Source organism: Schistocerca americana, chromosome X, assembly GCF_021461395.2.
Source record: "Schistocerca americana isolate TAMUIC-IGC-003095 chromosome X, iqSchAmer2.1, whole genome shotgun sequence".
In the NCBI taxonomy this organism is placed as follows: Eukaryota; Metazoa; Arthropoda; class Insecta; order Orthoptera; family Acrididae; genus Schistocerca; species Schistocerca americana.
This window is the reverse complement of record NC_060130.1, coordinates 786,659,767-786,679,309: the sequence shown is the minus strand read 5'-3', so window position 1 is coordinate 786,679,309 and position 19,543 is coordinate 786,659,767. Positions and strand designations below refer to the sequence as shown.

At 42.6% G+C, this 19,543-nt stretch overlaps 1 protein-coding gene across 1 annotated transcript in view; it reads left to right on the top strand.

The window, feature by feature from the left end:
* Nucleotides 1-19,543, top strand: part of LOC124556320 (mucin-22-like) — a 54,732-nt gene that overhangs the window by 14,074 nt on the left and 21,115 nt on the right. The window contains exons 4-5 of the mRNA XM_047130292.1: nucleotides 1,342-7,211; nucleotides 11,201-11,453. Coding sequence (XP_046986248.1) covers nucleotides 1,342-7,211; nucleotides 11,201-11,453 — 6,123 coding nt within the window. The remainder of the gene's footprint in view (nucleotides 1-1,341; nucleotides 7,212-11,200; nucleotides 11,454-19,543) is intronic.

The following is a 19,543-nucleotide window of genomic DNA, read 5'->3' as shown; positions in this document are numbered from 1 at the left end:
ATTACTACGAACTGCGTTTTGCCTATGGATCCGACTGAAATCGGACATAGGTCACCCTAGAAATAGCACTTTTGACACACACACATACAATGTCAATTTTAATAATGGTAAAACACTGATAAATTTAGGTTTTATTTTGACTTTAACTTTGCTGGTCAAATCAGTGCAATCACTTCAGAATTTAAATGAATAGAAAAGAAAAGAGTGAAAGAGGGGGGGAGAAGACCCTGAAACTGTTATGATCACGGTGTTGAAACCATTAACTATTGGAAACATAAATTACTCAGGATTTACAAAATATGAATTATTATTCTTATTGTCCAATTACTTCCTCATTTAACTACCATTATTTTTGTCTCAAATTAATTAAGCTTCCTTACTAAGACAATTCCAAAATTATCTTAGTACTCTGTCAGACCTTTGCTCTTTACTTATATTTTCATTAACCATAAAGCTCCTTGAAATTCATTCTAGCATAAATAGGTCTGCAGTTAATTCTTATTAACATGAACTTTAAATCTTCATTTCGAGACACTCGGATTGCACAACATGTGGAAAGGACCCTGTCTAGGTGAGTGATTAGGATAATTCAATGATAGAACAATTCTGGTAAAAGTTAAGTTATTATTGAACTGTCAGGAACAAAATTAACACTGGTCCACACGAATACAATTCAAAAGATTCAACCTGTGCGAGTCGAAGCAGCGGTTGGCGGGCGGCGAGATGGCGATGCGCACAGCACACATACAATCACAGCTATGGCTTTCGCTGTATTGGCACTTTGCTTCTCCTTAGCGTCGCCCTCATTTTCAATCCAGTGCCATTAGAATATAGCCATGCTGTATAGTCGTCGGAAGCGGCACATCCGAGGCTCAATGAAACCACTTTTTTCAGAATAGCCTCCTCGATCCAGAACGTGTTCCTCCGACCGATGCCCAACTCCGACTAGTACTGCTGCTGAGCCCGTTATGCCGTGCCTGTGTGCATTTTCCCGCGCTCGCCTGCCATCCACCCTTTACCGCTCCCCTACAGATAGGGTATTCACCAAAGGTTTTACATTCCACATATCTTAATACATTGCCTACGTATGGACCAGGCGGACAATTACAACTTTCACATCTTACAATAGTTTCAACATTAGTTACACTTCAATTTTGTTATAACATTGCTTGAAATTTTACATAAATATTAAAATTTACATCGAAAATTGTTTACAGTTTCTTTAACGTATTGACATGAAAAGAAAAGAAATGGAATCAGAACATCGATTATCTCAATTTATCGAAATTCAGAAGAAAAATTTATTATAATTACTATAGTATAGTGTTGTTGTTGTTACAGGTTCAACTGCAACAGAAGACACAGATGCAACGCCAGATGCAACCGAGTCTACTACTGATGACGTAACGAGTACTACTACTTCTCATTCGACTGAACCATCAACAGATGATTCATCTGTCCCTACGTCGTCAGAGTCCACAACTGATACTACAGTTACAGAAACTTCAACATCAGAGCAATCGACAACAGAAGGCTCAACTGCAACAGAAGACACAGATGCAACGCCAGATGCAACCGAGTCTACTACTGATGACGTAACGAGTACTACTACTTCTCATTCGACTGAACCATCTACAGAAGATTCATCTGTCCCTACTTCGTCAGAGTCCACAACTGATACTACAGTTACAGAAACTTCAACATCAGAGGAATCGACAACAGAAGGCTCAACTGCAACAGAAGACACAGATACAACGCCAGATGCAACCGAGTCTACTACTGATGACATAACGAGTACTTCTACTTCTTCTTCGACTGAACCATCTACAGAAGATTCATCTGTCCCTACTTCGTCAGAGTCCACAACTGATACTACAGTTACAGAAACTTCAACATCAGAGCAATCGACAACAGAAGGCTCAACTGCAACAGAAGACACAGATACAACGCCAGACGCAACCGAGTCTACTACTGATGACATAACGAGTACTACTACTTCTCCTTCTACTGAACCATCTACCGAAGATTCATCTGTCCCTACTTCCTCAGAGTCCACAACTGATACTACAGTTACAGAAACTTCAACATCAGAGCAATCGACAACAGAAGGTTCAACTGCAACACAAGACACAGATACAACGCCAGATGCAACCGAGTCTACTACTGATGACGTAACGAGTACTACTACTTCTCCTTCGACTGAACCATCTACAGAAGATTCATCTGTCCCTACTTCGTCAGAGTCCACAACTGATACTACAGTTACAGAAACGTCAACATCAGAGCAATCGACAACAGAAGGCTCAACTGCAACAGAAGACACAGATACAACGACAGTTGCAACCGAGTCTACTACTGATGACATAACGAGTACTAGTACTTCTGCTTCGACTGAACCATCGACCGAAGATTCATCTGTCCCTACTTCATCAGAGTCCACAACTGATACTACAGTTACAGAAACTTCAACATCAGAGCAATCGACAACAGAAGGCTCAACTGCAACTGAAGACTCAGATACAACCGAGTCTACTACTGATGACATAACGAGTACTACTACTTCTTCTTCGACTGAACCATCTACAGAAGATTCATCTGTCCCTACTTCGTCAGAGTCCACAACTGATACTACAGTTACAGAAACGTCAACATCAGAGCAATCGACAACAGAAGGCTCAACTGCAACAGAAGACACAGATACAACGCCAGATGCAACCGAGTCTACTACTGATGACATAACGAGTACTACTACTTCTCCTTCGACTGAACCATCTACAGAAGATTCATCTGTTCCTACTTCGTCAGAGTCCACAACTGATACTACAGTTACAGAAACTTCAACATCAGAGCAATCGACAACAGACGGCTCAACTGCAACAGAAGACACAGATACAACGCCAGTTGCCACCGAGTCTACTACTGATGACATAACGAGTACTAGTATTTCACCTTCAACTGAACCATCTACAGAAGATTCATCTGTCCCTACTTCATCAGAGTCCACAACTGATACTACAGTTACAGAAACATCAACAACAGACCAATCGACGACAGAAGGCTCAACTGCAACAGAAGACACAGATACAACGACAGTTGCAACCGAGTCTACTACTGATGACATAACGAGTACTAGTACTTCTGCTTCGACTGAACCATCGACCGAAGATTCATCTGTCCCTACTTCATCAGAGTCCACAACTGATACTACAGTTACAGAAACTTCAACATCAGAGCAATCGACAACAGAAGGCTCAACTGCAACTGAAGACTCAGATACAACCGAGTCTACTACTGATGACATAACGAGTACTACTACTTCTTCTTCGACTGAACCATCTACAGAAGATTCATCTGTCCCTACTTCGTCAGAGTCCACAACTGATACTACAGTTACAGAAACGTCAACATCAGAGCAATCGACAACAGAAGGCTCAACTGCAACAGAAGACACAGATACAACGCCAGATGCAACCGAGTCTACTACTGATGACATAACGAGTACTACTACTTCTCCTTCGACTGAACCATCTACAGAAGATTCATCTGTTCCTACTTCGTCAGAGTCCACAACTGATACTACAGTTACAGAAACTTCAACATCAGAGCAATCGACAACAGAAGGCTCAACTGCAACAGAACACACAGATACAACGCCAGACGCAACCGAGTCTACTACTGATGACATAACGAGTACTACTACTTCTCCTTCTACTGAACCATCTACCGAAGATTCATCTGTCCCTACTTCCTCAGAGTCCACAACTGATACTACAGTTACAGAAACTTCAACATCAGAGCAATCGACAACAGAAGGTTCAACTGCAACACAAGACACAGATACAACGCCAGGTGCAACCGAGTCTACTACTGATGACGTAACGAGTACTACTACTTCTCCTTCGACTGAACCATCTACAGAAGATTCATCTGTCCCTACTTCGTCAGAGTCCACAACTGATACTACAGTTACAGAAACGTCAACATCAGAGCAATCGACAACAGAAGGCTCAACTGCAACAGAAGACACAGATACAACGACAGTTGCAACCGAGTCTACTACTGATGACATAACGAGTACTAGTACTTCTGCTTCGACTGAACCATCGACCGAAGATTCATCTGTCCCTACTTCATCAGAGTCCACAACTGATACTACAGTTACAGAAACTTCAACATCAGAGCAATCGACAACAGGAGGCTCAACTGCAACTGAAGACTCAGATACAACCGAGTCTACTACTGATGACATAACGAGTACTACTACTTCTTCTTCGACTGAACCATCTACAGAAGATTCATCTGTTCCTACTTCGTCAGAGTCCACAACTGATACTACAGTTACAGAAACTTCAACATCAGAGCAATCGACAACAGACGGCTCAACTGCAACAGAAGACACAGATACAACGCCAGTTGCCACCGAGTCTACTACTGATGACATAACGAGTACTAGTATTTCACCTTCAACTGAACCATCTACAGAAGATTCATCTGTCCCTACTTCATCAGAGTCCACAACTGATACTACAGTTACAGAAACATCAACAACAGACCAATCGACGACAGAAGGCTCAACTGCAACAGAAGACACAGATACAACAGAGTCTACTACTGATGACATAACGAGTACTACTACTTCTTCTTCGACTGAACCATCTACAGAAGATTCATCTGTCCCTACTTCGTCAGAGTCCACAACTGATACTACAGTTACAGAAACTTCAACATCAGAGCAATCGACAACAGAAGGCTCAACTGCAACAGAAGACACAGATACAACGCCAGACGCAACCGAGTCTACTACTGATGACATAACGAGTACTACTACTTCTCCTTCTACTGAACCATCTACCGAAGATTCATCTGCCCCTACTTCCTCAGAGTCCACAACTGATACTACAGTTACAGAAACTTCAACATCAGAGCAATCGACAACAGAAGGTTCAACTGCAACACAAGACACAGATACAACGCCAGATGCAACCGAGTCTACTACTGATGACGTAACGAGTACTACTACTTCTCCTTCGACTGAACCATCTACAGAAGATTCATCTGTCCCTACTTCGTCAGAGTCCACAACTGATACTACAGTTACAGAAACTTCAACATCGGAGCAATCGACAACAGAAGGCTCAACTGCAACAGAAGACACAGATACAACGCCAGATGCAACCGAGTCTACTACTGATGACATAACGAGTATTACTACTTCTCCTTCGACTGAACCATCTACAGAAGATTCATCTGTCCCTACTTCCTCAGAGTCCACAACTGATACTACAGTTACAGAAACTTCAACATCAGAGCAATCGACAACAGACGGCTCAACTGCGACACAAGACACAGACACAACGCCAGATGAAACCGAGTCTACTACTGATGACATAACGAGTACTAGTACTTCACCTTCAACTGAACCATCTACAGAAGATTCATCTATCCCTACTTCGTCAGAGTCCACTACTGATACTACAGTCACAGAAACTTCAACATCAGAGCAATCGACAACAGAAGGCTCAACTGCAACAGAAGACACAGATACAACGCCAGATGCAACCGAGTCTACTACTGATGACATAACGAGTACTACTACTTCTCCTTCGACTGAGCCATCTACAGAAGATTCATCTGTCTCTACTTCGTCAGAGTCCACAACTGATACTGCTGTCACAGAAACTTCAACATCAGAGCAATCGACAACAGAAGGCTCAACTGTAACAGAAGACACAGATCCAACGCCAGTTGCAACTGAGTCTACTACTGATGACATAACGAGTACTAGTACTTCTGCTTCGACTGAACCATCTACCGAAGATTCATCTGTCCCTACTTCATCAGAGTCCACAACTGATACTACAGTTACAGAAACATCAACAACAGACCAATCGACAACAGAAGTCTCAACTGCAACACAAGACACAGATACAACCGAGTCTACTTCTGATGATATAACGAGTACTAGTACTTCACCATCGACTGAACCATCTACAGAAGATTCATCTGTCCCTACTTCGTCGGAGTCCACAACTGATACTACAGTTACAGAAACTTCAACATCAGAGCAATCGACAACAGAAGGCTCAACTGTAACAGAAGACACAGATACAACGCCAGTTGCAACTGAGTCTACTACTGATGACATAACGAGTACTACTACTTCTGCTTCGACTGAACCATCTACCGAAGATTCATCTGTCCCTACTTCATCAGAGTCCACAACTGATACTACAGTTACAGAAACATCAACAACAGACCAATCGACAACAGAAAGCTCAACTGCAACAGAAGACACAGATACAACCGAGTCTACTTCTGATGATATAACGAGTACTAGTACTTCACCATCGACTGAACCATCTACAGAAGATTCATCTGTCCCTACTTCATCAGAGTCCACAACTGATACTACAGTTACAGAAACTTCAACATCAGAGCAATCGACAACAGATGGCTCAACTGCAACAGAAGACACAGATACAACGCCAGATGCAACCGAGTCTACTACTGATGACATAACGAGTATTACTACTTCTCCTTCGACTGAACCATCTACAGAAGATTCACCTGTCCCTACTTCATCAGAGTCCACAACTGATACTACAGTTACAGAAACTTCAACATCAGAGCAATCGACAACAGAAGGCTCAACTGCAACAGAAGACACAGATACAACGCCAGATGCAACCGAGTCTACTACTGATGACATAACGAGTATTACTACTTCTCCTTCGACTGAACCATCTACAGAAGATTCATCTGTCCCTACTTCCTCAGAGTCCACAACTGATACTACAGTTACAGAAACTTCAACATCAGAGCAATCGACAACAGACGGCTCAACTGCGACACAAGACACAGATACAACGCCAGATGAAACCGAGTCTACTACTGATGACATAACGAGTACTAGTACTTCACCTTCAACTGAACCATCTACAGAAGATTCGTCTGTCCCTACTTCATCAGAGTCCACATCTGATACTACAGTCACAGAAACTTCAACATCAGAGCAATCGACAACAGAAGGCTCAACTGCATCAAATTTTACAAGTACTTCCACAACAGAAATTCCAGGATCCTCGACTACAACGCCTGCTCCACCGCCTCCTCTGATTCAAGGCGATGTCACAGATGAACAGAATATTACGTGCATTTCTATATCCATGGCAGTTATTATTGAAGTACCTTACATCACGACTGATAATGAGGTATGGCTTCATCGTTTATTTCTGTTCTCATTTTGGAGAACCATTTATCGTCTCTTTTCTTACTGACTGCTTTCTTCTGGTGTTTAATTTAAGTTTTATCTATATCGATCTCAAGTTAAGGTTACCATTCCCCATCTTCTTCTATGTGCCGTTAATCTCGTGTCGTAGGGGGTGGGTTTTCCACAGAGATTTGCAAAATTACTTTGTTTACTTCTGTTGCTGGATGCTCCTCGTGCGCCACTTATCTAAGGAAAAGGAGTCGTGTGCACCATCTGTCTGCGAATTCTTTATGCTTTTGTCTGTGCGTGATCGTATTTTAACTATTTGTGTGCCTTATTTCCTGAGGCGGAAAGTAAGAAAGTAGGAACTAGCCCAACATTTGTCATCATGAACATGGGATACCGCCTGTAAACGACAATCTCCATACTTGGTAACGTATGTTAAGACATTGCACATCTTTTTTTTTGTAGGAGAATTTAATTTCTTTCTTTAAAGCCGCGCTGACCACTCAACTACAGAAACGGGCTCTGAAGTTACGAACTTCACGTCACTGATCGTAACGGGCTCTGAAGTTACGAACTTTACGCCACTGATCGTACACAGTAACAGACGTGTAGTATCATTAAATTAATCATTGAAGTACATCATATACATAAGAACACATCTGTTACTTCACTTTCGCCTTTTCCTTTGTTTGTACACTGAGGTGACAAAAGTCACGGGATAACTCCTAATATCGTGTCGGACCTTCTTTTGCCATGTGTAGTGCAGCAACGCGACGTAGCATGGACTATACAAGTCGATGGAAGTCCCTTGCAGAAATATTGAGCCATGAGTTCTCTATAACCGTTCTTCGTTGCAAAACTGTTGCTGGTGTACGGTTTTGTGAACGAACTGACCTCTCGGTTATGTCCCATAAATATTTGATGGGATTCATGTAGGGTGGTCTGGTTGGTCAAATAATTCTCTCGAATAGTCCAGAATGTTCTTCAAACCAATCGCGAACAGTTGTGGCCTGGTGACATGGTGCATCGTTATTTGGGGACATGATGTCTATGGATGGCTGAGAATGGGCACAAAGTAGACGAACATAACCATTTCCAGTCAATGATCAGTTTCGGTGGACTAGAGGAGCCAGTCCATTCCATGTAAACACAGCCTACATTATTATTTAGCCACCACCAGCTAGCACAGTGCCTTATTGACAACTTGCGTCTATGGCTTCGTGGGGTCTGCGCCACACTCGATCCCTACCATCAGGTTTTATCAACTGAAATCGTTACTCATTCGACCGGGCCACTGTTTTCCAGGTCCATATGGTCCAACCGCTATGGTCCCGAGCCCAGGCGCTGCAGGCGATTTCGCGCCGTTAGCAAAGGCACTCACGTCGCTCGTCTGCTGCCATAGCACATGAATATCGGATTTCGCCACGCTGACGTAAGGGATACGTTCGTCATACGTCCCACATTTCTGTAATTATTTTATGCAGTGTTGCTTGTTTGTTAACACTGACAACTCCACGTGCACGCTATTGCTCTCGGTCGTTATGTGAAGGCCGTCGGCCACTGCGTTGTCCGTGGTGAGAGGCAATGCCTGAAATTTGGTATTCTCGGCACACTATTCACACTGTGGATCATGGAATACTGAATTCCCTGACAATTGCCGAAATGGAATGTCCCATGCGTCTAGCTCCAACTACCATTCCGCGTTCAAAATCTGTTAATTCCCGTCGTACGGCCATAATCACGTCGGAAAACCGTTCGCGTGAATCGCCTGAGTAGAAATGACTTCTCCGCCAATGTGCTGCCCTTTCATACCTTGTGTACGCGATACTGCCGCCATATGTATATGTGCAAATCGCTGTCCCATGATTTTAGACACCTCAGTGTAAATCAAATTTAGAACCATCGCTACAGCTTTGAGATCAGTTAGTTAAATGTCCTTACAGCAAGTCTTTGAAGTACAATGTTGTTTTATAAGATGGTGGTGGTCCCTCCTTTTATGTGACACACCACCGGCCGCTGTGGCCGAGCGGTTCTAGGTGCTTCAGTCGGTAACCGCGCGACCGCTACGGTCGCCGGTTCGAATGCTGCCACGGGCATGGATGTGTGTGATGTCCTTAGGTTAGTTAGGTTTAAGTAGTTCTAAGTTCTAGGGGACTGGTGACTTCAGATGTTAAGTCTCATAGTGCTCAGGGCCATTTGAACCATTTTTTTTTTATGTGACACACCATATGGCAGCCACCTCAAGTAGCATTCCTCTAATTCTTGCAGCCTATGAGTCACGAGGTGTGTTAGAGCGTAATTCTGGATAGATTCCGCTGTGCTTCGTCATTCATCGCCAGATCACGCTGAAAAACCCCTGCTGGCAGCTACTCCGTCCCGTATCTTCCCAACACACGGTGAAGAGTTTCCACCTCTGGCAATCTTCTGCCTGCTTCTGACACAAATGACACACTATTGTTGCTCACCCAACAACTCTGCTGTCCCCAACCACACATGCCCTCATTGTTCGTCCTTCCCCTACTTTTTTACGTCAATAACTTGGATCCTGGCATGGTTCGGAACAGCAATAAGATTTTGTGGTTTTTTTTCTTTGACTAAAACAAAACATTACAATTTAATGTTGTTCTAAGTGTAACACATAAGAATTTACGTAATATGAGAAAAGAACTCTGTTAAATTTGCCTCTCAGATATTCTGCGAATGACAGACTTCTTGTCTGATGTTAGTGATGTTCGTACCATTATCTCTTTGGCTGCTACGTAGAAGACCCGAAGGCATCTATGTTTATATCCTTTCATATTATTGTGGCATATTTTATAGCTTTTGAGAAAAAAAATATTATGTCAGATTATACGAGGGGCATTCAATAATTAAAGAGACAAATTGATGTAGAAATGAAACAGTTTGTAGGAGGAGTGTTGTACTTTCACGACTTTAGTTGGCATCGCTGGGGAGACCTGACAACAACTGTCGGAGTCCCGTTTTTTTTTTTTTTTTTATTTCTGAAGGTGAAAAACCGATTAAAATCTTTTCTCGAACCGCCTGGTGAAAGTCGTATGAACAGTGGATATTTTTATAAATAGGTCAAAGAGTTCAAAAACGATTGAATTTCAATAACTGACGAATAATGTCCTGTCCGACCAGCTGAAGTGTTAACTCCTTCGCTTGAGACCCCCATTGATGACATTATTCGTGAAGACCGAAGCATTACACTTGAACATATAGCGAAACCAGTTGCAATAGGAGTTGACACAGTTCATAAAGTTATCAGTAACAATCTGAAGTACAGTAAAACATGTGCAAGGTGGGTCTCGAAAGAGATAACGCAACAAGACAAGAAGACAAAACTCAGTATGTACAGACTTGAAAGAAGGGGCTAAAAGGAAGCTAACCCTTTTCTAAACTAGATTTTAACGTGTGATGGAACTTAGTTTCATCATTTTGAACCTGAATCAAAAAGACAAAGCACGGAATTGGAGCACGCCAGCTCACCCGTCTGATAGAAATTCATAACATAGGTATCAACGGGAAAAGTCATGTTGACTGTCTTTTGAGATGGCTGTTAGTTGAAAGATTAGAGATTATGTTGAGAAGCAGTATACGTCTCATTTTATAAAAAATACAAAGTTTTTTCTGCATCACTCTGTCTCTTTAATTACTGAAAGTCCCTCGTACAACAACTGTTACAGATAGGGGACATTAATTGTGCTTCTGTTTTGTCATACTACACCGATCAAAGTTTATATACTCGGTACAGTTAAACGACGCACTTGATAAGCATTCTTTATAAATCTCAGGATCAATGTCACCGTAAATATCACTATGTAAATATAATATCATAATCTATGCTCTTCTGACATATAATTTTGTTTTTCGATGCCACCAGAGACCGCTAGAATTTATCGTTTCTTGCGTGAAGTCCACCACTGAAATTCTTAATCGATCTATGTAAGCAAGAGGTTAACATTTCTGTTTGTGTTCCAGCACAAGACGGCGAATGTAACAGTCCCCGAAAATGCTGAAATTACTGGAAATTGTGGCGAGGAAATTCAAAACATTTCCATTGTCTGGGATCCTCCAACAACACAGAAACGTTGGCGAAGGGAGATTCCGAAAGACAAGAATCATTTACTAATGAGTATACAAAAGACTGCAGATGGTCAGCGATACCATTTTGCTAGCGTTGAAATAATGGTTATCCTGGATTCTGTCAACTTCCCAGACGCTAAGGATCGAGGTAAGGGACACAGCAAACTTCAATGAATCTACGTTGTGAATAAATTATATTACAAAGTTCTAAGACATTTTACTTGAGGGTGATATATTTTTGCAAGTACAGTGAAGCAAATAGATACGAAACAGCGTTTCGTCGGGGCACTACTTCAGTATTTTAACTAGAAAGTCATCAGAATGGATCGCCGTGGAGAACATGCAGAGTATTTCGACAACAGACTAACTTGTTATTACGAACGAACGAAGTGCACTGATGGATTAACAGTTGTAGCTTTTTTATTTTTTTTTATTTTTTTTATCCAGTCCCCACCTTTCTGTAAGAGTTACTTGAGGCGAGTCAACAATGTTATCGCATCGATGTGTCTTTGTTCGTACATCCACTAACATGATCAATTTACGACAAGGTAGACGAAGCAAGTGAAAATGTCTAAGAACAGAGAAAGAAAGTACCACAGAGTCCGCTGTGTACTCGTACACCGCTGCGACGAGGGTTATTTGCCTCTAGCGCAACATTGTACTTAGATTAAGGATATGTTGGTAACTGGGTGAAGTTAGTGAGAGTTCTCCATATTGTCGGGCTCCAGCTTCACAAACTCCAGCGGGTTCCTGTTGTTGCTGTGCAGCTGGAAAGCAGAGCAGCGCAGCGCAGGACACGCAGTTTGGCTAAAGCGTGACGGAGCAGCATAGTGCAGCCCTGGGGCGGACACCGGGGACAAATAGCACTGTTCAAATAGCACTGTTACACAGTGGTACCGATCAAGAAAATTAAATGTCTGCAATGGATCCAAGCTAGAATTCGCCCATAGAAAGTGTGTTTTCACCTCTCACCTCATTTTCGGATAGTATTAAATAAACTATTCAGCTTAATTACAATATCTTTCTCCTTGGTGCTACAATTTCAGTAATTTTAAACAAATTAACAATATACGCCCATTATCGGTATAATAGTTAGCCTCCAAGTTCCGTCTCGTACACTATGACGCTTAGACAGCTCCATGCTGTCAGTGTGTTATTCGCGAGCTTGCAACATATTCGTTCCCTCGGAATGTTCCGCCACAACCGTTCGGCTCTACAGCTGTGATCCGTTTTAGAAAGCACGTGCCTCTAGAAACTTTACTGTCTGGCTGCGCTTGCCTGTGTCCTAGCCATACTCTCGGCCTTATTGCAAGGGTAAAACCCAAACACGGATGGCTAAAACCGAATAAAACTTATTTCAAAATACGAATACGTGTCTGGTTTACCACCAGCCAGTGTCATTTTTAATCAAGTTTTACATTTGTGTATAATCGATGTCTAAATGTTAACGAATCCGAGTCTACATAAGCGTAAGTTACTGAGGAAACAACAGTATGTAACAGACAGTTATAACCACCAGATTCATAAAAGTCATAAATCAGGTCTTATTTGGTAAAAAGCTTAACATTTGCTTGAAACAAAATACACCGGCTGACCAAAAAAGTGAAACATTCAGAAGATACGGTCGAATGTCAATGTAACATCATACAAGGCACGATCAGACAGTAACGGAAATTTTTTAATTTCGCGGGCTTTATACATAGGATTTTCAAAAAAAAAAATTATCTTGTTGGTACTCCTGAAGTATGATTGCATTTTCAACTGTTTTGAATATTTAATTTATAGTTGAAAGTCGAAAAGGATATACGTGTCTTCGAGTGCTCGTCGAATTTTTGTTTGCGGGAAAGGTGGATCAAAGAATTTGCATCAAGTTTTGCTAGAAAAATGGAATAAAGTGCAGTACCGTTTCCGAAACGTGACTATGGATTTGGTCGAATCTACTGTGAGTAAGGCAAGAGTTTACGAGTGGTATAAACATTCTGTAAGAGGGTCAAGATGTTGAAGACGACAACCGCCCCGAACGCCCTAGCACATCAATTACTGACGACATTGTGGAAGAAGTAAAGAAAATGGTTCTGAAAAATCACCGAATCTCCCTCAGAGAGGGTGCTGATGACATCGGCATACCATTTGGCTCATGCTAAGAAATTTTTTAGGAGGTTTTGGACATGAAATGTGTAGCAGCAAAGTTTATTCAGAACTTACAAAATTGTTAAGGCTTTCGTGGCCACTTGTTGACAAACTGCCTATTGGCTTCTGTCTCGGGTTCTTCGGCCGACGTTCATCTAATGATTTTTCTGACGTTTCGCCAGCACGAGTGGCTGGCATTGTCAAAGCTTCAGCCTCCATTGCTGAAGCTTTGACAATGCCAGCCACTCGTGCTTGCGAAACGTCAGAAAAATCATTAGATGAACGTCGGCCGAAGAACCTGAGACAGAAGCCAATAGGCAGTTTATTCAGAACTTGTTGAATTTCGACCAAAAACAACGTCACGTGTATATCGCTCAGGAATTACTGAATGAAGTCGACAACGATCCAGAACTGATGACAACACATCGGTATACGAGTAGGACGTCGAAACCAAGGCCCAATCGTCCCTATGGAAACTGCCTGAAGAGCCAAGACAGAAAAAAAATCCACACGTTCGATCACATGTGAAGGTTCTTCTCGTTGTTTTCTTAGATTACAATGGGATAGAGCATCACGAGTTCTTACCTTATGATCGTACGGTCAATAAGGAGTACTACCTCGACGTTATGCATCGTTTGCGTCAAGTAACCGGAAGAAAATGACGAGAATTGGGGCAAAAACCACTCGTGGAAATTGCATCACGATAATGCTCCTGCTCGCACATCAATGCTTATTCGTGATCTTTTGGCAAAAAACAAAACCGTTATGTTGGCTCAGTCTCCGTATTCGCGAACGTGGCCCCCTGCGACTTCATTCTGCTCCCAAGGCTGAAGAGAACCATGAAAGGAGGTCGTTTTGCCACCACTGATGAGATAAAAACAGAATCGCTGAAGGAGCTGAACACAATAACGTAAAGTGAGTTGCAGAAGTGCTACCGAGATTGCAAAAAGCCCTCACACAAGTGTATCATATCTAAGGGGCAGTAGTTTGAAGGGGACAAAATTGACGCTGATGAATAAATAAAGATTCTTCAAGAAAAACAAAAATTCCCGTTACTTCTTGACCACACCTCGTACATGTACTCACCATCGATTCCGATGTAAATGATTAGAGTAGCAATTATCTCTGACAGGTAGAACGGCCACCAGAGTGCATTGGTGTTGTTAATGTTTAGTGTTTTTCCCAGGCCTGGTAGAGTGCAAGGTGTTAATAATTAAAGTTCCAGTTTGAAAACGCTGTAGAAAGAGAACCACTGCTCAGAATAACGTCAAAATTTAACGGCATATTATTGACGCTGGGAGAGAAGTAATGTAAGAAACAAAATTACGGAAGTTTTACCAATTAATGACGAAAACGAGGTCGGCTACAAATCGCAATACGACGGCTATTGTTTGAGTTGCACATTACACCACCCGTACCGTTCAATGTGCATGACTGCACAAGTTCAGCAGTCAACTGTTGTGGCACTGTCAGTTAGGTAAGCCCAATCACCATGGCAAGGCCGTACCATATCGGATAGGAAAAATCGGTTTTTAATTGTCCTGAAGCCAAAAACAGCATAAAAAGCAAAATGACATCAGCCTTTAATGGTCCTGGGTAAAAAATCCGCATAAAAAGTAAACAGTATGTTCCACAACATATTGCAATATATTGGGCGGGCGCGGCTCGTAATTAAAGGCTCTGAGGCGGAGCCGCCCCAAAATGTTTATTAAAATAAATTTCTCAATAATGTATTACGGAATTTACATTATCAGAATGCATTTCTCATATTTCCCAGACAGGACTAAGTAACGCTAGTGAACATTTTTGGAACTCTTGATAAGTGATGTCACTCGATGTTTTCGAACAAGTAGTAGCTAGTCTTAAGGCTGAGCCTTGAAATCCCGCTTAGCTCTATGTAGCTGAGGTGTGGGGGCGTGCTTTCCTCGGAGTACAACTCTTATGGGCGTCGCGAAGTGTCTGGTGTTTCAGCCTAAGGGTTTCCTACCAAACTGCACACAATTTTCACCTTCCACTGCTTACATCAAAAGAGAATGGATAGAGTTGCTGAAACTTTGCTGTCGAATCCCTGTCTCCGTATATCTATTTATGCTTTAATGTGTCTTTAATCGACGTTTAGTATTATTGTTCTGATAGTGTTTTAGACAGTTTTTATTCTGTCCACTGCTGGAATAAGTTTGAAAATATCTTGGCAGAGTGCAAGATTACAGTAACATAAGTACACTGAAGGCCAAAGAAACTGATACATCTGCCTAATATCGTGTTCGGCCCCCGCGAGCACGCAGAAGTGCCGCAACACGACTGATGTCTGAAGTAGTGCTGGACAGAACTGACACAATGAATCCTGCAGGGCTGTCCATAAATCCGTAAGAGTACGAGGTGGTGGAGACCTCTTCTGAACAGCACGTTGCAAGACATTCCAGATATGCTCAATAATGTTCATATCTGGGGAGTTTGGTGGCCAGCGGAAGTGTTTAAACTCAGAAGAGCATTCGTGGAGCCACTCTGCAGCAATTCTGGACTTGTGGAGTGTCGCATTGTCCTGCTGGAATTGTCCAAGTCCGTCTGAATGCACAATGGACATGATTGGATGTGGGTGATCAGACTGGATACTTACGTATGTGATACCTGTCAGAGTCTTATCTAGACATATCATGAGTTCCATATCACTCCAGCTGCACATGTCTCACACCATTACAGAGCCTCCACCAGCTTGAACAGTCCCATGTTGACATGCGGGGTCCATGGATTCATGAGGCTGTCTCCATACCAGTATACGTCCATCTGCTCAATACAATTTGAAACGAGACTCGTCCGACTAGGCAACGTGTTTCCAGTCATCAACAGTCCAATGTCGGTGTTGACAGGCGCAGACGAGGTGTAAAGCTTTGTGTCGTGCAGTCATCAAGGGTACACGAGTGGGCCTTCGGCTCCAAAAGCCAATATCGATGATATTTCGTTGAATGGTTTGCACGCTGACACTTGTTGATGGCCCAGCACTGGAATCTGCAGCAATTTGGGGAAGGGCTGCACTTCTGTCACATTGAACGATTCTCTTCCGTCGTCGTTGGTCCCATTCCTGCAGGATCTTTTTCTGGACGTACCGGATTCCTGATATTCATGGTACAATCGTGAAACGGTGGTACGGGTAAATCCCCACTTCATCGCTACCTCGGAAATGCTGTGTCTCATCACTCGTGCCCCGACTATAACACCACATTCAAACTCACTTAAATCTTGGTAATCTGCCATTGTAGCACCAGTAACCGACCTACCAACGGCGCCAGACACTTGTCGTATATACGCGCTGCCGACCTCAGCACCGTATTCTGCCTGTTTACAAATCTCTGTATTTGAATACGCATACCTATACCAGTTTCTTTGGCGCTTTAGTGTATTGCCATCGCCGGCCGGAGTGGTCGAGCGGTTCTAGGCGCTACAGTCTGGAGCCGCGCGACCGCTACGGTCGTAGGTTCGAATCCTGCCTCGGGCATGGATGTGTGTGATGTCCTTCGGTTAGTTAGGTTTAAGTAGTTCTAAGTTCTAGGGGACTGATGACCTCAGAAGTTAAGTCCCATAGTGGTCAGAGCCATTTGAACCATTTGTATTGCCATCTAGCGAGAGTGTCACCAATGATTACAGGAAAAAGCGAGCGAAACATACCCCTTGCGCGAAATATGTTCCGTTGCTTTAATTTCTTTGCTTGCTGACTGCGGGTACGTACGGTATTAGAAAGTTTCTTTTTGTTAATGTCTTATGCATGAGTTTAGTTTTACTTTTTTGCGAATAACAGCAGCATACCACTAGTTCGAAAACAGCACAATATGAATTCAGTGTGCAATTTATCAGGTAAAATTTTGGAACATATAGTTAGGATGAAAGTGGAGGAACTTGGTGCGCCTAGGCCCGATGTAAACATAACAGTGTACAAGCAATTTTAACAGAGCAATGTACAATGCAGCTGAGTGTTTGTGTGCGCCATATCATTTACAATGAATATTTTTATAATACACAAGTATAAATACGACAAACACGATGTGTAAATTAGCATGACTGTTGCTCAGGTAGCCCATGTCAGCCAGTCACAACAGAAGATCCGTGACGTGATGGAAACGTCACTGTTTCGTTATGCAAACTCATTAACATCGTGGTTTGAGGGTAAAAAACTTTAAAGGTCTGAAGTTAAGAAATTAAAATATCAAAAACATTAAGCAAGCAGCGAAGCTAACATACACTGCATTAAGGATCTCTCCAAAACGTCTCTTTGGTACGATTTGTTGTGGTAAACTATCGGAAAATGTGACGTTGGGGGATAAATAAGCTACCTATAGATTTTTCCATGAAGTTAGCTTTTGATATTATTTGGTAGTTGCTTATGAAACGGAAAGAAGACACAGTATGTAAATGTTTGGCTAGTGTGTGATGTATCCTCCTCCTTCCGAAATCTTGTTTATGGTGACAGACTGATCTGTAGCACAGCCCGAGGTTGATTTAGTTCCGGTTGATAAACGTTGCAGCCTTCCCCAGTATGGAAATCGCGAGCCATGACTGGTCTCGGTGGGTCATATTCAGAATGCGTTATGCAATGCGTGCCTTCAATTCAGCTACGTTTGTATCTGGAGCAATGACCACAACATCTTTCAGATAACCCCACAGCCAAACGTCTCACGGATTAGCTCAGATGATCTGGACAGTCACGCTGTAAGGAAATAACAATTGTTAATTCTGGCATTTCCGGAATGCTTCCGCAGCAATCGCTTCACTGGCTGTGCAATGTGTGGAGTAGCGTGCATAAAAATGATCCTGCCCACACATCCGTGCTATTGAAGAGTTGGAATGATCTTGATGCGCAAAAGGCTCTCACACCAAAAGGTACAGGAAACAGTACCCGCAGGACTCGTCTCCTAGAAAAATATGCACCTACGATAAACGCTACTGTCAACCCGCGTCACACAGTCACTTTTGCAGAATGAAGTGATATCAGCTAATGTGCGTGTATATTTTCCGTTGCCCATATTCTGCTATCCTGCGTATTGACATGTCCTTAGAGATGGAAATGAGCTTTATCTCATGACAGAATGTTCCACAGCCATTCATTGTACACTTCCACACGAGCAAGAAATTCCAGAGTGAACGCTTGTCATGCTGGCAGGTCGGCAGGAAGCAACTCCTGAAAAAGATCTTTTTTATGGATAGCAATGTAGCATGCGTCTTAGGATTTTATGCACCATGCTCGCAGAAATGTTCAACGTTTGGGCATGCTCTGCATGCTTACACGCCACCACTCGACCCCTCCTGCAGTACTGTGGTCACATCTTCTACAGACGTTGTATCAACTGCTTTCCTCCCTCTGCCATGTTGCACTTCAAAAGAACCTGTCTCTTTCAATTTTATAATCATTTTCACCAGACCCTTAACAGACATCAGACCACTGCCTTTTTTCATATCCTTGAGTGCCCAGAACTTTTGCAGGACTACTGGCAGACAGCCACCATTCTTGTAAATGAGTTTTACCAGCAGCACGCGATCCTTCATTAAGACAGTCATGTTGGGCATATCAGATACAAACTGAGGAACAGCAGTGTGCTGCGCATCTGTTGGTGTGCATATCCTGACGCTTACAGCGCCATCTATTCGCAACATTTTCGTTAGTTTTTTCATGATGTTTCCCCTTGTGTCAATAATATACTCTTCAAGTCTAACGTCATTCTGAGAAGTGGTTATCTTTCTATAGCGTTTTGAAACAGGAACCTTAATTATGGACAGCCTGTAATTGGGAGGTGTGAACAGTGTCAGACGTTGAGTGATCACTGTGAAGGCCATGGAGACGCAACATCTCATTTGAGAATATCTACATCTACATCTACATCTACATCAATACTCCGCAAGCCACCTGACGGTGTGTGGCGGAGGGTACCTTGAGTACCTCTATCGGTTCTCCCTTCTATTCCAGTCTCGTATTGTTCGTGGAAAGAAGGATTGGCGGTATGCCTCTGTGTGGGCTCTAATCTCTCTGATTTTATCCTCATGGTCTCTTCGCGAGATATACGTAGGAGGGAGCAATATACTGCTCGACTCTTCGGTGAAGGTATGTTCTCGAAACTTTGA